At 46.1% G+C, this 21,796-nt stretch overlaps 1 protein-coding gene across 7 annotated transcripts in view; it reads right to left on the bottom strand.

Moving 5' to 3' along the window:
• LOC105200537 (retinoic acid receptor RXR) overlaps positions 1 to 21,796 on the bottom strand; it is a 74,395-nt gene that overhangs the window by 23,300 nt on the left and 29,299 nt on the right. For 4 of the 7 annotated variants that reach the window (XM_011168160.3, XM_011168155.3, XM_011168157.3 and 1 more), the window contains exon 2: positions 18,455 to 18,864. The exons of 2 other annotated variants lie outside the window; for them this stretch is intronic. In XM_011168160.3, coding sequence (XP_011166462.1) covers positions 18,455 to 18,533 — 79 coding nt within the window. In that variant the 5' untranslated portion in view covers positions 18,534 to 18,864. Of the gene's footprint in view, positions 1 to 18,454; positions 18,865 to 21,796 lie in introns of those variants that run through there. One more of the 7 variants, XM_039450902.1, reaches the window with a different exon arrangement.

Genomic DNA, 21,796 nt, shown 5'->3' with positions numbered 1-21,796 from the left:
AAAGTTACTCGCGATATCAGCTGCGCGAAACAATGTATGATTCACGCGATCTCGTCGCAGGTGCGTCCCGCGCGGAATTATGTAACAGCGGCGGGAAGGGACGATTCCTCGCGCGCTCCCGGAGTCGCGGGAAAAGCGCCGTCGTGGAATTACACCATTTCCACGATGAGAATAACGGCCGCGGTGGGCGACCCGGCCGCGGCGACAATTCAGTACGTGGCCGGAGTCGCCAATTAAATTTCCACGCGACGACGCGATATTCGTTCCCGAGAGCGAGAGCGAGAGCTGGGGCCGAGACCGCGCATTAAGTAATTACACATGAGCGAGCGTTGCCGGTCGTAAACGCGACTTGAAGCGTATCGGTGCATGCAGAGAGGGTGGGACGAGGACACGAGAGTGGTCACAAGGCCAGCGCTGCCAGTGTGACGGTATACATTATAAACGCGCGCGCGCCCATGCACATGCACGTGCACTTTTACGTACGTGCTACATACACGCGCGTACGAACGGCGTGCATACCTATATATGTACCGGCGGTGTCGGGCACCTTGACCAGACGCAAACACGACAGTGCAACGCTCGAAGACAGACGCGCGCGCGCGCACGCACACACGTAACGCGTGCGTGCGAATTTCGCCTGTGTCTGCATAACGAGAGATGAACGATGCTGCGGAAAGGTAGAACCAAACACCGACGTCATCTCAACCAACGAATATTCCGCGCGTACAATGCCCACCACTTTCGACAGTCTTTAAATATTCATCGGTAAAGAGAGAAGGAGAGAGAAAAAAGGTGGTCCGACCTACGCCAACGGTGATTCCCATGTCTGCGTCTCTGAATTTTTTAAATTCATATTTCAAAGTCGACCGCGCACGTCACACGGGAGAGAATATCTCGTCGAGAGGAGGAGAGCTCGCGCAAATTTTCTTAGACGTTAGTACATTTTCGGAATCAAGGCCGAGGCGCGGAGTGAAAATTAGCGTTGCGGCTCGTCGTGACGCTCGTACGAAGCTGTTAGCTTCCGAGACGTATTCGCGACGTGTGCACATCCACACGCGCGTTGTACGGAAACTCGATAGCATCGTTGAAACGTGGTAGAAGCAAGTTTTACGATACTCGCCAAAGATACTCCATCCGCGTTGTTGCGGTAGTATCGCAGGCTTCGTAAATTACGAGGTGAAGTAAATTAATGTTAATTCGCGATCGCGCGAGAGACGTACGCAAAATGACCTTGAAATCGCGAAAGCAAAACGCGTCGTTGCAACCGCGAGAGAGAGCGAGAGAGAGAGAGAGAGAGAGACAAAGGCAAATTTTTAAAGGCGAGAGAAACGACGTCCCCGTTTCATCCCAGGCTCTTACGCATCGTGTCCCACCCCCTCTCTCCTCTCCGTCTCCACGATTGCATTATCGCGAATTTGGAGTCCCGTTGCGCGTAACGCGATACCTCGAGTTGTGCAGCAGCCCGTCATTATCAGCACGACGGCCGGTGACATGCGCGCGTTGCGAAACTATTCTCAGACGTGGGAGGAGGATGAATATTTATGCCGCGAGAAGAAGCGTCGACAACCTTGAAAACGGCGATAAACCGTTCGACTGCACCGCTTCATTGCATTCCGTGTCGCCAGGCACGGAGCGTCGGGAGAGGCAATAGCACCTCGGCAATAAATCCATCGATGATAATGAAAGTGGATTGCAGATAAGTCAAGTTGCAGATATCAATGCCGCCCGTAAAGAAGATCACGCGCGTATCAACGCGCTGATATTTAGTGCATTAATAAGCGCTAAAGCACCGACGTGAAAGCCTCGCGTTCGGCCCTCCATTAAGGAATTGAAATGTAATACCCAATTAATTTTAACTCAGACAGTCTCGTTTAATATAGGGCTGATTGCTATATGCGTATATATATAAAAGCGCGTACATAATACTCTCTGAAGCTCGCATGATAAATTAGCGTCAATTCGTGGGCAGAGCTCGCCGCCGTCATCGCCGCCGCGGAACCAGTCCATTAGCGGATCGGGCATTAAAAGCACACGAATTTCTCTTTTTCTGTTTTCTGCCCAAGCAGCCCCAGTCCGCCGTTTTGTTTCCCGCGAGAGAGCCGGCTTTTAAAGCTGTCCACCCATTCCGCTCGTTCTTCCATTTGTTGAAAAGTGGATAGAAGCGGATAGAAGCGTCGATAGAAGCGGAAAGTCAGAGACAAAAGAAAAAAAAAGGACCGTCGAGATACTCGTCGAGATTGCCGGGCATTGTATAGGTAAAACTGCCATTGACGCGTGTAACATCACGGCAGTTCAATGGACAAACGGCGACGAATGCGCCTTATCTCTGCCGGGGATTAATAACCTTTGATAATTGAATGATAGACGCCGAGGCGTGGATACACTCGAAGTGTCGATTTGTCCTTAAATTGCGCATCACGTTCAAGTATTTCCAAGGTGGAAAAACAACTCGACGATAGTTATTTTTTTTAACTGCGTTGAAAAAAAGTTGATTTGACCCAATTTTTCAATTTGATTAAATTTCTTTAGTTCAAGCATTTATATATTTAACTTAAATACATAAATAATTAAATTGAAGAAATTTAATCGAATTAAACAATTTAGTCAATTTGACAATTTATTTTGTCAGTGTACACTACCGCGTTTTTTTTTCATTTTAGATATATAACAATATGGAATAATTTCAAAATTTTTCGAATGCTTTCGGAATATAATACAAACAAGCGTAAACGAATTCTAGAAGAGTACTGATCTCGTGTAACGTAACAATAATAACGGTAGGGTCATAATTGATAATTAACGTCACGCTAATTTACCGCGTCGAGACCTTGTACCCGAACTCACGGTCGAGGGGCATGGCTGCGAGAAATGGTTCGAAGCTGCGTTTAATCTACTTGCGGAATTTTCTCCGCGCGCGGTTGACGGCGATGACATTGAGCTCGTACAGCAGCCTCAAATGAGTAATAGGAAAGTGCACGAACGTTCGTCATTCCGTGCTAACTTTAGACGCGCGTTAAAGCCGCCGGTGTGTGTGCAGAAAGCGCTGAATCAAGCGAATACTCGGACACGCGCGGTTTACGTTACGTTGTATACGCGGGGTGCGTCCCACTTCTGTCTAGTTCTTTTGTCACGACTCCACGGCCAGTTTCGATGCGATTTTTCCTCAGTGCGATCGTCCGTATGTCGAGACGTGTAATTTTTTTAAGTGGTCAATAGAGAAGAGCAAGCAGGCTTTAGCCGAGCGAATTGAGACAAATTCGTGTTGTTCAATTAAATTCGAGCGAGCGTTTCTTCGACGGGATCTTAATTCGAGACTAGGGCGCGTGTGCAGTGTTAAAAACTGGAATGTTGCCGAGAGAGACGGATCTGCGCCGGCACATTTACGCTAAGGAAAAATCGTCTCCGAATCGGCTCGAGAAAATGCGGTTAGAGGAGCATCCGGTGATCTCGTATATAGGACACACTTTGCATATACGAAGTGCCCCAAATAAGAGAGTAAAGAAAGAAAATCTCATAGACAAAACGATTTCGTAAAAAGTGTTGAGGCTCTGCGCATCATAGATGAATATTAGGCATTAGAAATAGGAATTGAAATTTTACAATCAGTTTTCTCAATGAACACTATAGATAAATAATGAGTCATCTCGAGTTGCATCTCGTACGACACATTTATGTCTTAAGTCTTGTTCGTATCTGTTGTATATCATTTAATATTCATTAAGGAAACTGATTCTAAAATATCTAATATTCCTCCATTGCCTCGGACAAGAATTGGTCTTTCCAAGGAGAAAACGGGCGCGCATTATTCCAGATGCGTGAAGAGAGCTGTCGAGATATTTTTGTTTATTTTCTTATTTGGGACACTCCGTACGTACGCATTTGAGACGGCGGCGCGCGGCGATGGTGACGAGGAGTCGTTCTCCTTTTCACATTATGCTGAATCGCAACGGATGCGCGTACAGACGCGACGCGTGACGCCTAGCGTCGTCGTGCCAGTTACTCATCGCGCGGATATGCAATTCAGCGAATTTCGACGGCGGATGTCTGATAAACAATGCCGATGCGCGTCCTTTGTGGCTCTCGAGATAACGCTACTGCGACGCGATTCTCGCGTAGATATTCTAGATGTACATACGCAGTCGCGTACGAACATGCACGCAATATTAAAAAAAAAAAAAAAAATAATAAAAAACGTTCGCGAAGTTCACGCGTTACATTCATTGTCTTCATCCTGCATTTCCCCCTTCCGATAATTGCTTCGTTTCTCCTCATCCCCCTCGACGGCCTCGACGCAGACGGTACATCAGCGGATGTGCGCGACCTAATGTCGCGGATATAATGCCCGTTAATTAAGCGATTCTGAAAGTTACGTCTGTCCTACCCTCTTCTCGCGGAGATCTCGCGATTACGTCGATATCGCGTCATGACGAACCGATCCGTCGCGGACGGCGAGGCCAATCGCGGTGGCCGGACCCTCTTTCCGCTGCGCCTCGCCGCGCCGTCGGCGGTTAATCGTCGTCGCGGAACAGCACGGACGCGAGCGGCGCGCGATAACGATCGGTCGTCTCACCCACGAGGGAGAGGCGTTCGTTCGGAGACGGGGGGGAAGGATGAGGCAAGGGCGATTTTTCAGTCGCAATTATCATTATACGGGGTTCTCTGACGGGGGCCTTTATGACGGTGTGACGTCATCGTCTGACAATTTGTGCGCTCTTCCGAAACTGAAAACCAGTTTCCCGCCGCGCGACCTCCGTACGGCTCGCGCCTCGTGTGCCTTTGGGCGCATCTCGGCGCTGCAGCGTGCAGCGCGAGCGCGCAGCGCGCGCTCCCGCTGCACCGATCGCCCAGCCCAGACTAGGACCGCGTTCGTTTCTTAACAGCGAGTCGTCCGTCGCTCGCACGCGAGAGCAGGCTCCTGCCCGAGATCGTAAATTCACTATATAAATTCTGCTCGTTGTTGGCCCAACCCGATCGTAAATCGTCGAACGTCCGCCGATGCGAATGTATATATTTATAACGCGCGAAGCGCTCATGATAAATCCACCGCCGAGCTCCTCGCGATCGATGCAATACCGAGGTGTAGCGCCGCGCTTCGCAGATAGATCTGTGCGACTTAAAGGTTGATCTCGAATCGAATGAAATAAGCTCGAGCTCAAGCTCTCGCACGCAGAGGGGGGTTTCGCTCTCGCTCCCTCGTGCTCTCGCCGCGCGTTTTATCAGTTAAGACGAAATATGTATTTCGTCGTACGTCGTACTCGCAAAGAGGCGCGCCGTTATCGGGGAAAATTATCGTTTCTCCATTGCAGCGGCGCCTGTAAAGTAAATTAAAAACCTGCAGGGGTATATCTCACAGTACATTGTGGCCGCGTATATCGGACTGCGATGTGTAGCACACGCCACATGCGACGCATCCCCACGCCGTCGCTGTTTGAACGCGCGATTAACGATTTCTTCGCACGCTAGTTCGAGTTCATCGTGAAAAGTCCGGCAGAGAAAGAAAAAAAAAATTAAAAAAAAAAGAAGGGGACGAAAGAGGAATAAGTTTTAGACGACATGCGTGAAAGAGATAGAGAGAAAAAGAACGAAGAGAGAGAGAGAGAGAGAGAGAGAGAGAGATGGCAAAAGAGAGTTTTTAACAGTTTCCTGCACGCAGCTGCGACCGGATGCCGCTCCCACACCAGGCCAGCCACGTTATAACGTTGCACATGCAACCCACGCAATTGTGCATGTGCACGTACGACCGTACGAAAATAGTGCCGCGTCCCTGACGTTAGTCCTTGAACCCGCGAAAAAAGTCGGATTAACGACATTCCCCCTTGGTGGCTGATTTACATCGCCGCGGATAATCCGACCGGGTGCAGCCGCGAGTCTCGAATGCAATCGGCTTTGCAGTAAAACTACTAATTAAAGACCCTGTGCATTGATTCTATTTCTTTCACGGAATACAGGATTAAAGACTCACCTATCTTTCGCGTTGTTACATTTTCCAAAATAGATTTAATGACATTCTCGAGACATTCCAGAAAAGAACCTTATTAAAACACCTAATTAAAGATGAACTTTGTTCGGCTATAACTGGATTTTAGTGCTGATATTTCCTGCACGATTTTATTACGCGTCGAATAAATTTTTGGTCTTGAAGCACAGTCCTAAGTTGAACGAGAATAGTAATATCGCAATAATAAATTGAGATATTTTTGAGGACTGAAGATATTATTGGGACATCTCATCGTCTCAATGAACTTGTCAGCATCATTATTATTAAATTTAAATTGATTGCATATTTAACATTGTGATACTATTATTTTTCAGTTCAACTTTGAACTGAAAAATAGTAGCATCGCAATATTAAACTGTGTTTCAAGATCGAAAATTTATTCGGCGCGCAGTTTAATGAACTTAAAAGTGTATACAAAATTATACGAGAAATATAATTCAGCTATGATCAAATAAGGCTTATCTTTAATTTAGTCGTATTTTCATATAACGGTCTGTGTTCTCTTGTAATTCAAAAAGATTTAAATCGACATTGTTCTCTCCCTTTCTCTCTCTCTCTCTCTCAAGTTTCCCTTTATTCGTGAAATTAAATTCTCCCTCGCCGTATTAATACAGACGGCGCGATGTAAAGCGAGATTCATCGGGCGATTTCGCATGGCACATGGCAGCGCACGTGTTAACATGTGGCACCTTACGGTGTCTAAATTTACGTAGAATTCTAGCAATCAGCATGGGAAACTAGATACGGCGCGTACACAGGAACTCCATTATGAGCGCGCAGGACAGGGCGCGTTTCATGCAACCTCGGTACTTTCCCGTGTTGTATCGCAATAAATATTTGGACAAGCGTGTGTACAAGTCCGAAAAAGATAAGGCGTATGATTCCATATTCTTTCTTCCACAGTCGTGCCGCGCCGCGCGTCGCCTCGGTTTTTTAGCGCGTTGTAAATCTGCGGCGCGAGAACGCGGACGTAAAACAGACGTTTCCAACGTTATTTGCGAAAGCTGCCCGTCCCCTCGTCGGTTCCTGCGCCGAGGAAACGCATCCCTCCCGAAAAACCTTCGTCTTGGGCGAGAGGCAGGCGCGTCACACGAGGTGACATCGAGGTGAAGTCGCGGAAAAATCTTAACGCCCGTGCGATAAGAGTCGGAACGAAGCAACGACGGAACGTACAATTTCCAGGATGGCCGCGGGCGAAAAATATTTCTGCGCAATTCTTCTTTTCATACGCTTGCTATAAGATTCACGAGATATTGCACGACGACGTCGGGGCACGTAACGAATGCCGCACGAATGCCGCAACTCGCGCTCTCATGATCATTCGCGAAAATAAGATCGCGCGTTAGATAGGCGGACTGCTGCGCGAGTCTCGTCACGCATATCAGGTCGGATGAATTATACGTGTCCTCCGCGTGCACGCCGAGTACTCGCAAAGTCGAAATATCATGCATCTGGAACGACGGAATACGCGGGAGATTGCGCGAGCGCGTAAACGCAACCGTCGTCCGCATACACATGCATAAATGTGTCTTATGTCAAATCGTTTCGCGACCGCAGTCATTTCGAGATGGCTCACGTTCGCGGGGACGACGGACGTGACGACAGGCTCGGACGACGATCTGTATTTTCGTAGCTGTAAATTTTCAGAAGCTAAATTCTTCGGATTCTTTTAAAGTCCCGACGCCTCCTCTCTCGTGCCCTCGGACTTTTGGCACTCTGAACTTTCGTAATTCTAAAGCTGCTATTTAAGCGTAAATCCGCATTGCAATAGCGCGGTCCACACAATGACCTTTCTGATGAACTCGTAACAGCGAAGAGCGAACGACTTTCCCTCGGGACTTCGTTACACGGAAAAAAAAACAGACAGCCTTTTGTCAAGAGAGCGCGTAATCTGATAACAAAACAAGTCTAAACAAGTCTAAAGTTCACGATGTTAAATACGCGCCATTGGTCGTCGCGAAACTCGCCGATACACGTAGCAGAGAAAGAGAGAGGGAGAAAGGAAAGACGATCGATGAAGCGAGTGCACAGTGGCGACCGCGTCGCTGCGTACGGCCCTGAAAGTGCAGTAGAGAGAGAGAGAGAGAGAGAGAGAGAGAGAGAGAGAGGTCGGGCGAGATCTATATGCAGCCGCACTTTATATAGCGCAACGTGCCACGTGCAGGGCAACTCGGTACCTGGGTCACCGGGAGAAGGTCACGGGGTCGCGATTTCAGCCTAGGTGCACGGACTCTGGCGCAGCACTCTCGAGTGGGTGTGTGTTTGCAGCTGCGAGTCTCCGCAGGTGCAATAACATGACACACGTCGTGCTACACCCCCGCGAACTCCTCCCGCCATCGGACCGTACGTAGGGTGAATCACCGGTCCAAAAAAAAGTGTCATTGGACTATTTCAATGTAAATTAATTTCGTTGCGCTCTCCTCTCTCGAATGTCAATGTCTCGCGTTCGACACACTGAGATTTAAATCCCCGAAGGACGCAAAAAGAACAATAGTATTCAAGATAAATTTAAATAAATGAACGTTAAACAATTAATGTCGAAAGGTGCACCGAGAAAAAAATTTATTTGAATACTCGCAATTACGTAATTTATTAAATGTAAATAAATATTTTATTCAATAAAAAAAAATAGTTACAATTAAATTATATTGATGACTCTTGTATTAAATATACATTATTTTCACATAAAATAAATTACGTCATTGCAAGTATTCAAACAAGTACTAATTAAAATTTAGTAACTCTTTTCTCTCAGTGTGCAAGTCAAGATTGATATCTGAGGAATTAATTTTGCAAACGCGATTCAAGTGCAAAGCCCACACGTGAATTAAACGTGATCGGCACTTTTTTTTTATCGTCCTACGTGAATGAGCGGCGTAGGATAATAATGACGCTATGAAAAAAAATCTGACCGTCACGTCGCCGCTCTGCTCGCAGTGATATTATTATAAAATACGGTCTTCGTTATTTTAACCACTTATTATTTAATCGCGCCCCCGGTATTGCCGTAGGTCGTAATACATGCTACGTGATGACCTTTTAATTAAATTTTACAGTGTCAGTGTATGATGTCACGTAGGCCTTCCGGTTCGCGTCTTCATTACACAATTTTTAATTTACATCTTCTCGCAGCGTAAACAACGTAATAATGTAAAAATGGACGTCCAGTGATCAGTTATCGGTTCGATTAACGACCGATCGACCTCCTTCGTAATTTAATTAAAACTCTCGAGTAATTTTCCACTAGGATTTTCCGTGGGACGTTCCGAGCAGCAAAAAGTTTCGCAATTACGCAAATACGAAATTGCAGCGATTATCGCTATTTCGGTCGCGGCTAAATCCGAACTACGCTTACAGCTTATACCGTGCGCCATTAGCGCGCGAAGAGCCAGAGCTGAACACATTCCTGCGCGATCCTTCGATTTTAGCGTACGTGCGTGCAACCGCGACGTACGAATAAGAATGTGTGGAGCGCGACGAAGGTGGCCTTGTACGTGAATATCACGGCGAAGGTCACGGGGTCGCGATTTCAACCGGGTAAACGAGCGCGCGCGTACTACACGAAGAAAACGCGTACATACCCGTACGCGCTCCCCGCTGTCGCAGGTGCAACGAGGCGTATCGCTGCGCGATGTACAGGATGTACAAAAAGTACCCGCGTACCCGTGAGTATAAATTAATCGCAGTTAATATACATACACACTTAGTCCAACGAGATGTTCAAGGTGGACTTGGACGACGCGATCCGAACGCACGGCGCATTCCAGAATGTATTCGTTAAGTCAGTCCATTTCAAACGGCACTACATTTTCGAGAATTAATCCAACTAATATAAGTTGTACGTCGGACGCGTTAAAAAAAAAGTGCGCGACAGGCTATTTCGAATATCCACGTAAAATTTAGTTACGGTCAACAGTGCAATTATTTCGACGCGCTCCGGCGTCGACGAGAGAAAACGCGGCGCGCGCGGCTCGCCCGAGAACTCGTTCGCGATCAGCGTGATATCTGGAGCAAGATCGGCGACGCGCGACAATTAACCCCTCGCGCAGTGAAAAATATTTTCTCCCGGCGGGTAATAAAAATATAACTCGCCTCAGCGATGTACCATTGAAGCTTTAAATAGCCTTAAATATCGTCACGCCTTGCGAAGGCAAGGATGTGATCGCCCTTAAAATATTGCTCGGCTGGTAAACATCGCACGGCGTTATTCGAGTAAATAGCCGTCAATGAGCGCCTTTTTTTTCCATGGCAGTTAATTCGCTGGATTTAACGCGACAATTGCGCAATCGAAATAATTGTCGGCGTCAGCCGGATACCCACATTTCGCAATGTGATAAACATAAGGAAAGTGCCTGCCGTGCGTATGAAAATAGACAGAAGTCAAGGTAGGCTGTGTGTACGATGCGCTTTATCCCATCTTGGCAGCCCTCTTGAAATTAACGTTCTCGCGACAGCGGGCGATTTTTAGCGGCGATTAAAGATGAAGCCGCACAAAAATACACCGTAACGAATGTCAGTTTCAAGGTTCGCGACGGCGGCGGCGGCGCGACGGCGGCGGCGGCGGCGGCTGCGGCGTGGCTACAACGTTCTCTCGCGCCGTTCTTTCGCTGACACTGCACGCTGCCCTCCCGCTTCTCTCTCCGCGCTCCACCTTCTCTTCCTCCTCTTCTACTCTGCGGTGGAGTACCTCTCTTCTACGACGAGCGCCCCGACGACTCGACGGTTCCGCGCTAACCGCGTTAACCGGCGTAGCTTACGTAATCAGCGTTGCTCGTTCGAAGGTAAGAAAGAAGGTAAGAAGGTCATCAGTCACGAGACGAACCCTGCCGTCCTCGAAGGCGCCCATTGTCTTCGTAGCGCACGCCTCGCGTGGCGACACGCCGACGTACGTGTTCGCAAAAGCCCGCTAATTGTTCCGGAATCATTACCGCAGGAGACCATTTGTCCAAGGGAATAATGTTTGAAACACTTGTGCATAATGGGTGTTGTTGTCACGAGATGGTATTACGAGATTCTTACTGTGGAGACCAATACGTCATAAGACGTCGCACGTCTTCAAGGACGCGCAGAGAATGCGACTCCTTATTTTCAGCGGTTCAGTAATTTGTAACTTAATTATGACATCTGCTAGAAACTCACACCCCCCCCTCTCTCGCTTTATCTTTCTTTTTTTTGTAATAAATATCATCGAAGGAGAGAGTATCGATCGTTTCTGTTGCCGAGTGTCTCGCTTGGCAGTCGGAGAGCGAACGGAACTCGTCGACGGTATCGACAGCGACGAGCACGCGTTTCGATTGGTCAAACGGCAGCGGTAACGTTTTGTTTGCAGCTGCAACGTGCCCGACACGCGCCTGACAGTGCAATCAACGTTTGTCCCTCTATCGATTTCGCCGTTTTCCCTATTTTTCCCTCCCTTCCGGCTGTCGGTCGGCGCGGGTCTGTTGAAAGTTTCGAACCCTGAAGATCGCTTTCAAGCGGCATCATACGCGGTCGCGAGCGCGAAGCACAGCAATAAAAGTAAATAGAATTAAAAGGGAATTTATGTCATTTTCTTATATTTAAAAAAAAAATTTTTCTCGTAAAATAAGTTATTTGAAATTGAAAAGAAAAGTAAGCGGTAAAATTTCTACGTTTCCAAGAAACTCGATAAAAAATGTGAAAAAAAAATATCAGAGAGCAACGTGCAAAAATAAATTTTGCAGGCGAACAAGCCGAAATAAATCAAACTTTATTTACTTATTGCCGTGCGCTCGGAGTAACTAAACTCGCGTTTACGACCCGCGTATTTCTTTTTCTCTCTTTCTCTCCTGCCCGTTCTAGATTTCCATCTTTATTCATCGCTCGCTCGGAGCGTTATAACGACGACGATGACACATTCCGCGCGTGCAACTGCGATTCGAGATCCGCGCGGAGGAAGCGTAGTACGCTCAAACCGTGACTAAGATCGGCGATCGAGAGTAATCTCGTGAGCAGGAAAAACGCATGCATTTTAATGAAGCTGACGTGTGCGCGCACTCGCCTCTGCCGCTAGTCGTCGTTTAGGGCGTGCCTTTTTAGCCGCGTTCATGTTCCGCACCGCGCCACGTACAAAAAATTCCCGTACGAGGCAACGCACACGGGACGAGCATACCCGATGTACTTCTCCATCTTCGCTTGCTATTCGCCGCGAGTGCTATTTCGACGCGTATCTCTCTTACCCGTGCCCCAGTGCTCCGAATGGCGTGGATTTAGAAATTTAGGCCACCTTTGACGTACGGATCCTAGGTCGCTGGATGACAATGAAAAATGGCACGGTTAAACGAAGAATAAAGAAAAAGAAAAAAAGATATGTCATCCATCGTCTATGTGTAATGACCAGGCAAGTTCACGCCGAGTGTGATGGTACTATTGATACATTGTAAAATATTCTCTTCCCCTTTTTTCCCACTCGCCATTAATTAAATACACGCGCGCATATACAATGCCGGCTACTGATGGAATATTAAACGCACGAGTGTATGCGCCGTTGTGTATACGTGACAGAAACGTCTATTCGGTCAGTAGCCACCGCGCGAAACCTGCCAACGTGACTATAATAAACGATCGCTTCCTTCTGCACGACGCCGTCGTTTCGTGCTCGCGCGGAGCGACGAGGGACTTCCGTCGATCGCAATCGTCACGCGACGTTTATACAGAGAGCAAAGAAAAAATTATTATTTCAGAATTTAACGCCTTTTTGCGCATCGAATAAATAAGGCGGCCGCCGTGTGTTCTTTGTGGAAGGGGATTTCAAGGAACACCGAAGTCGGACGCCGCTCTCGCTCTTATTCGAGTTCCGCGTTCGATCATCATGTATTTGCGTTTCAGATCGCGGTAAAAAGATTACGGTCGAAGATCGTCCGAATGGGGGGGCCTTTTTCCCGTCCGAATGATGCGTATGCAAACATACGCGGCGCGCCGTATGGAGGAAAAAAAAATAACGTCCGCACCCACACACGGCGAGAGCCTGATTCAATAGAGGAGGCGGTGTAACATCGGCGCGATGCGCGCGCGTATACACGTGTACACACGATACGCGATAGCAGGACCTGCTCTTCACGGCTCGTTCCCATCGGTGCCAAGGTTGCATCGCACCCGTGTACATTAGCTGCACTAGAGCAGCCGAGGCCTCTTGCGTGCGGAGCCTCGCGTGATGCTTACGCTCGGAGCTTATCGCGCGGCGCACTCGCATCCCGCGTGCGTGTGAGTGCACAGTCACGCATACGTAAAACGCGTGTGAGATAATGCAGGAACGACGACAACGACGACGACGACGACGACGACGACGACGACGACGACGACGACGACGACGACGACGACGACGACGACGACGACGGAGACGACGGTCTAGGCTAAACAAACGCAGCCGCAGGATTTATAGAGAGAAAGAGAGAGAAAGATAAAGAAGAGAGAGCAATTCCCTGTGAATCGTTCCCTATCTATATGTATCATCTGGCTGCAAGCATTGCGCAAGCCGTTGCCCGGATTCCCAGGCACTTCTCGAGAGCACGAGATTAGCGATAGATTTATATGGAAATTTGGAACACACATTGCCGAGAGATATAAGAATCGTAATGTAAAAAACAGTGTCTTGTAAATTTAGCATCGCAGAAAAACAAGACGAGACAAAAGCTTTAATTATTTAATTTGCTCGACATGCCCATCATTGTCTTCAATATACGAAATTGGACTTTTGATCCAGTCAAGAAGCGCACGGTCAATCTTAGAATGCTACTGCAGCGAGAAAAATAAAAGTTGTTAACATGACTGAATTTTTCAACTTGATTGAATTTCTTCATTTCTTTCATTACGTATTAAATACGCATTTACGTATTTAAATTAATTATACATGTGTAGTTTAGTTAAATATATAAATATTTAAATTGAAGTATTCAAGCATTTTATATATTTACGTCAAATACGCAATAGTTGAACTAAAAAAATTTAATCGAGTTAAAAAATCTAATTAATAACTTTTTTCTTAGTATGTGGATAAATTTTCAGTCGGATGGTAATTCACGTTTAGTAAATTTAATTAGGTAATTTTATTATTAAATTTTTGGTAATTTAAAATAAGTTCTGATTACATTAAAATATATTAGTTCAATTATTCTTGCAATTTATAAAGTAGAAAAAAATGTCTAAATTTTCTTAATTATGTGAATGAATATTTACCCAAAGTACTAACGTGAAAAATATATGAGCAGCACTCTAGAATTAATGACACTATATGCACCAATAGTCTTGCAATGCCAGTTTTAACGTTCCGTACAATTAATTTTTTATATTTGAAATGCAAAATATGATTAATCTTACATTAAATGATTAATTAGTTATTGCTGACCGTGACAATTTTAACAAGTATATAGATATTCATTAACGTGATATAATAATATTCGACATAATTATGTAAATGTTAACATATACATTAATTAATATATGCGTAGCCGCTTAATGAGTATCACGAGAACAGAACTACGCGCTATTATTTAAATATTTAATTATGAATCAAATGTATCGCACGTCGCCGAACTCTCACGAGCGTTAAATTATCAACATGCAAATCTACGCAATAGTCGCGAATACCATTTTTTCGGTTTAGGGCAGTGATACCGGTTATCCTTGCGAACAATGTGTGTCGATTATCTCCGGAATATGAAACGAGCCATGCCGATAAATGCGCCCGCGATAACGCAGCGGGCACGCATATCGGTTGTGCAAAGTGCATCGTAAAACCGCGACCCATCCTCATCGATTCTAGGGCGACGTCCCGCAGCTGGCATCATCCAAGATCCCCGCGATGCGATCATCTCTTCACGAACCGACCATATTGGAATTATGCCACTCGTGGGCGGAGGCGGCCACGGTTACGTCGCGAGAAATAGTAAGCACTCGTCATATGATTATACTGGATCGCGAAGATGTAATTAACTCGCCGCTCCGTCCGTCCTGATTCGCGCAATTTACGCTAGATCGATGGCAGTTTTTCAGTTAATTCGACCATTATCGAAGTGAGGCAAACACTATAAATATTAACACTAGAAGTAACATCATTTTTTATTCATTGAAAAGTTTAAGCGAAGAAAGATTAAATGAATTAGGAAACTTGTAATAAATTTTACAAAATTTTTTTAAGTAACCGACAGCTGAAATCTGTATAAAAATTTAGATTTAAAAAATATCAATTAATTTGCAATGTTTAATTTTAAAATTTTATTTTAATATATATATTTGTTTATTATAGGTGATTGTTCAGTGACTGGTGTACTGGTCCTATTATAAAAATAAAGAAAATAAAAAGCTCAATATTTCATGCAGATAAAAGAAATTTATGAAAGTTGGGAAAATAGAAACTTATCTTTCAGAAAAGAAATAAAATATTAATCCAGACAATAGAAACGGGCAATAATGAGCGTTCGCTTCTAGTCAATGTTCATCGTTAACGAAAACGAAACGAGGGCAATTTGCCTCGCGTGAGACAACCGCGAAGGAACGTGCGACGTTTCAGGCTTTTCCAGGCGATTTAAAGAGAACCGCTAATCGGCGTGTCCAAACAGGAAATTGAACGTAACTTCGACGGACGCGTCGGTCGTATTCGTAATCTGACGTGGCGGTGTGGATACGCGGCGACGATGATTGATCGACGTTTCGTCGCGATTCGAAGGGCAAAGGAGCGACGTGTACGGCGCGCATTGACCGACCCGATAATGCACACGATATCTCTTTATTCCGCGTACTATCGTGTTTTCTTTTTATCTTCGCAAGGAATTACCTGGTGCATCGTGAACGATAAGGAGGAAGAGCGGCGGCGGCGGCGGCGTCTTATCCGATAAAACTGACGACTCAGCCTTGTAGAGCAATTTCGCGCCGTTCGGCAAACAGACGAAAGCTCTCTCTCTCTCTCTTTCTCTCTCGTCTAAAAACACGCGCCTGTCAACGGGGATGATCGATCGCGATCAGGTCTGTGGCCATGAATTTCGTCGCCTGGGACGGAATTATCTGATCGCGCGACTACTTTATCTAATTCGATCGAATCACGGCGGGCCAGCAGAGAGAAGTAATCAAATAATAAACAAGTAATCTAATAATAATAATAACAATAATGAATAAATTGTATAAAACGGTAGAGAGATGACAATAACAATACTTTCGTAAAATTCTCGCAGCGCGCAACCTCGATCCACTTTTGGAGCAGAGAGTTCGGAAAAAGAACGGAACCAAAATGTTATCAGGGAGCGGAGTAGTGAGTATGTATAACGAGATTTCGTCGTCGCGACGTTGACTTGGTCAGTTCCCGGCTGGTTATATCAATTTTTCCCGGGGCATCGATCTCCACACACCGGTCCCGCCGTATGTCGATGTTTACATTTCGTGCGGAAAGTTTTCCCGTGCAGTTCGTGCCGATTCCGGCGGCGGCAAATCGAACACGTAGCGGAGGAACGAGGAGGAGCGAGCGTGTTGCGCGGCAATAGGGACACAACACATGCGATAAGGCTCGAAAACGCTCGTAAATCGCGTCCGTGGGCGCTGATAACGGGGCGCATTCGCGTGACCTTCTCGCTCGACTCGCTCGCGTTTTAAAGCCCGCTCTAAGGCCGCTTTTAGAAGCGGTGACTGATAACGAGCACTCGCTCGCTCGTCTGCGCCCGCCCGCTAGCTCGCTCGTTCGTTCGCTCGCTCGCTCGCTCGCTACCGCCGTCGCCGCCGTAGCCGCAAATTGCGCCATTCACGTCTCAATAGCCGACCTTCACCCCGTACATTTAGCATCTACATACGATGTATATGCGTCGACCGCGCGGCGCGTATCGGTCGCTGCGGTGCAGGACGGCGGGCTATCGCACGAACCGGGTGACTCACTTCGCTCGAGAGCGTCGCGACGGATACGACACGCTAATTCAAGAACGACCGTCTTGTGTACGTAACGCACGCACGAATCGATAAAAACGCAACCCGAAATCTCTGGTCTCCCGATACGCATCGCGCTCGACTTTTTAACTCTAGAGTGCTACTCATGTTTTTCTGATATTAATATTATTCCTTGAGTGAAGATTCACCCACGTAGTTAAACATTTTTTTATACTTTCAAGAATCAATTTTAGATTTTTTCTAAGTTGCAAGAAGTTGGAATAACTGAACTACTGTTTTAATATAAAAAAAATATTGTTTTAAATTATTAAAATAATATTTAATTATTTTTTTTACATTAAAACAGCAGCACTAGTTCAGTTATTAAAATTTAAACAAAATGTATTAAACTTGGGTGAAAAAAATTCATCCACTCGTAGCAATCTAAGGTTAAATTTCAAGCCCGACTCAATTACCGGTAAGCGTTGATATTTTTTTTCTGCAAGACAAAGGCATTTAATTTCGATCTTTATTACGAGGCATTTTTACGATTCGTTTACGCAACAGGAACTACATAGAATTAATTGTTTGCGCGAATACTGCTGGGTTTCACGGTCAACGCGAAGAAAAATATTGTTTTAACGACGAGTTGGTTGTTATTTGCGGTGGAGTAAAACTGAACCTTGGGCCTGTGCTAATCGGCAGTCTAACATCGACACGCTAATTATTATTCGTAGGATAGTCCATCTCGTTTAGATACTTTTAAGTTACAATTCAGCGCTAGTACTTGGAAGTAATAAAGCGTTAATTAGCACGACGACGATAGCCCATGAAAACCACATCTCATTTCGCATCAACGCATTTAATGACTCTGTTATAAAGTTCGTTATGTGGAATATGTCGTATAATCGAAATAACATTACCCCGCTTTCTTTGTCGAATAGATATACCACGATTTTCCTTCCAGCGTGCTAACAATCACGCGGGGTCAATCGCATTCGCAATTTACACAAACCGCTAATCTTTATCAATTTAAATCACGAGTTAAAGAGAAAAATATCCGGTTGAATCATCAATGTCAGTGATCTTTCATTGTCGGTACGATCTCATCAATATTAAATTAACACATTTAACAAACACGTCGTCGTCTAAGAATGCACTTATATCACATGTAATTATAATTGGAATTTGCTAATAGGTTCCAGGCATCTAACGAGTTTTTCCTTCTTTAAAATCCGAATGTATTTCACGAAATTTCCTGCCCTGGTTTCAGTCGGCACGGCCCATTTGCTAATCTTAATTAAAAATAGAGATCTAACGATCGCTCATGCAACTGTAATGCATAACAAGTGCCGCGTAATGTATTTTCATTATAGCATCTTATTATACACGTTCGTAAGATATTATTAAATATATATTCTTAAACGACATCCTCTCTTAAAGACTAATGGCCACGCATAAATAATTCACAAAACGTGCCTTCCAGGCAACGACGATAATTTAGCGACACGGTTTCACCTAGATCGCCGCGGTATCGTCTCCCGCCAAGTTAACGCACGATCAATTACATAGGATGTTGACGTATATACGTACAGGTATTGCCACGTGCCCAGTGCCGGCTGCCCTCGATGATGGCGTCCACCGACATCATCGGCTTCTCCTTCTTCATCATCTTGCCCGGCTGCCTGCCCGATCTACTTTCACTCGTCACCGTGGACCGATTTATTTTGCCGACCTTTTCACACACACGCGCGCACACCACCCCGCGCGCTCCGTGGCACACCACCCCGCGACTCGACCTTTTCGTTACTTTTCAGACGGTATCCTCGCCCCGTCCGCACCGCATCATCTCGCGAAAGAAGTCCTACCTTCCCCACCTTGTCCTTCCCTCCCTCGCTCGAGCTAAAAACTCCTCCTTTTGGTATCGATTTGGTATGGTTGCTCACTGCACTTCTTTGGTTCGTTCGTGATCGACCGCGCGACCGACCGGTTGCTTAATTATTCTACAGCAGAAAGAGTAGAGTGGTTTTTAGGAGCAGGAAGAGAGATAGAGCGACGGACGTGAACCAACGAAAAATCCTTCACCGAATCGTACAGCGACCTTGAATCCCACGGCATTCACCGACAAGTAGCTCACGTTCCCTTCTAGTGAAGGGCCTGATGTAACAACGCATCAAGTCACGCTCTTAATTATGGATATCAGCCAAAACTTGCTTTTCCACATTCTTTTTAAGCCATAAATTAAGATTCGTGCATTTCTCATGACATTACGAGGGATTGTAATTATACCCGAATGTACGATCGTTAGAAATAAATGGCAAGGAAAAAAAAATGGTAAGACGACGCACGTGTCAGAAGGGAGAAAATATTACATTTTAACGAAGCCATTAATCTGGAGAAACATTTGCGCGGATCGTATTATATTTTATAGCGCATTTTACGCGGGCTTATTATTATTATTAATGCGCGTAACGAGTTATTTTTTCATCATAATAAATGAGCACGTAATGTGACAGAGTACATTGCGATCCTTTATAGCGGCTGATTTATTCATAATCCCGATTTCGAGAACGCGCGGCTCTTTCATTTTATCGTCGATCAAACAGTTGGACCGTCATTACCGCACGTCAGTTACCTGCGCGAATAGTCGCGGCCAATTCAACTGTGAAAAAACGTGAAATTCCGGCAAACATGTTTTCCGTAAACACGTTTATTTACCCCAAGTTTATTTGCCACTATCGAATTTTGCAAAAAACAATCTTCAGCGTATTTTTCTCTATAAATAACGAGATATTAACGATCGCTACGAGGGAACGTAATTTCGGTACGCTTCTTCGGAACACCATGGAACGAGGATTGGAGAAAAATCCTTTAAAGTGTGCCAGGCGTGACGCGTGTAATTAGTCACGGGTTTAAGCAGCGCTTTAATTTTTACCGTGGCCCGGATTGCAAAACAGCCGAGCGTGTCTCGCGCGTCTCTCTCGCCTCTCTCGCCTCTCTCGACTGGCAGAGTGGCGTCCCTTTCTCTGTCGTTCGTCAAATTATCCTCCTCGCCTGCGAGAACGGACCGGGCGGGAGAACTCGAAGGAGAGATGGAGACGCGCCGCGCGTTACTCATGATCAATTGAATCGAATTGCATTGGACGATTCTCAGTACCACGGCCCGATCGCTCGGAAACATCTGAATATTACGTCGGAGTGTCTCCAGACGATTAGGACCCGAGTGGAGCGATAACCCGAAGCCGCCTGATTATTCGATGCTGCGAGAGGTGAGCGAGAGAGAGCCACGCCGACTTGAGCGTCGAGACCGAAGAGACCCGTCGTCGGGGCGCAGACAACCGTATTTTACGCTTTTTGCGCGTTTAAGAAGAATCCGAAGAGAAAGCGCCGACTGAAGAGAGACAGAGGCGGAAAAAGAACAAGGGTGAGAGAGAGAAGGAGAGACTCTCGCCCTCGCGAGGTCGCCGCCGGTCGAGAAACTGCCCGTCGGAGGAGATTCGCGCGCGGGTGGTGAAAGAGCGCGGGCGGCGCGGCGGCCCCTCCCTCGGGAGCCATCTCCCGCGGGATAACTCGCGAAGTAACGCGAAGACGAATGTGCTGACTCGAGCCCGCCGCGTTGGCCTTCGCTCGCGCGAAGAAAAAGCGTTCGTCGAATAGACCGGCAAAAAATGCATGGCGTGTCGGTGACTCCGCCGACGTTTCCCTCCTCGGCAGAAGCGTCCCACTGTCGCTTTCGTCCGAGGAGCCGGCGAGGATAACGTCGGATTGGAGCCTGGCATAAATCTCGCTTTTTTTCGATAATTCATTTCGCTTTCCTCTCGCGATTGTAAGACAAGGAAAAAAAAAGACAGATGGCCGACGGAGATGAATGTGCATTACAAAAGCCGAGGACCTCGACAGTGTTTACGCGACGCGCCGTCGCACGCAAGCCGCGTACGTGGGCGAACGGTATTTCTAAAATGTGCGCTCGGTCGTTATCTGACCGTGAAAATCTGACCGCGCGGAGCGCAACATTCCGGGAAATAATTAACACGAAATTACGCGATGTGCGTACACGAGACGAGAAACTCTATATATTGAATAATCGCGGCGATGATAATGTTATCGAGGTCGCGTTGCAAGATCGTTAAAAGAAAGAGCGTTGATGATCTCGTTCTCCGAGAGGCGGCCGAAAACATTCTCGCTCTCTTCGACAAGACGAGAGAAACTCTAAAAATATTGATCACCGACTTTTAAGCAGTTTCTCTTTCGCGCCACGTCGCGATCTCGAAATAACAGCAGGCGAGTTCTCGCGCGATTCGCACCGCACACGCTCGCGACCTTGACCACACACGCACGCAGGAAATGCGATTGCCTTGTCTCGCGATCGACGCCGGCTAACTCTCGGAGGATAGACGGAGAGAAAGAGATACGAGATAGACCGTGACTTACGTAATGCACTAGACAATTACACGAAATACACATGCACGGACGTCACGTGCGTGTGCGCGCTCTGTTAGGGCCGTTGTCGTTGCACTTGTCATGCGACAAGGTTGCCGGCCATGTCAATTGGCTACGGAATGCCTCCGGAGTTAGCTGATAGATAGATCAATATCGTAAAGTTGAAGCGAGTCTGTGATGCGTTGACTCGGTAGCCCTTAACCGGTAAGCCGACGCATGAACTTTTCTTGTTTTCATTTTTCTATATAAATAATTGTAAAATAAAGGACGTTTTAAAAATAAAATCATTTTCAAACATTAAGAACTTTCAAATGTCTATATTTTCAAAAATATTTTGTAATATATTTAATTAACAAATGTGTAGCTTGCATCTCGCTCTTGCAGTCTGATTACGACGGCTTACAGGTTAATCGCGAGAGTTCCCTCATTTCAATTTACAAGTTTAATAATCCTGTTACACGATCTAATTGAAACTCAAAGATATTGATGTACAAC

Source organism: Solenopsis invicta, chromosome 6, assembly GCF_016802725.1.
Source record: "Solenopsis invicta isolate M01_SB chromosome 6, UNIL_Sinv_3.0, whole genome shotgun sequence".
Taxonomy (NCBI): Eukaryota; Metazoa; Arthropoda; class Insecta; order Hymenoptera; family Formicidae; genus Solenopsis; species Solenopsis invicta.
The sequence above is the reverse complement of the archived record's forward strand: the minus strand, read 5'-3'. Positions and strand labels throughout refer to the sequence as shown.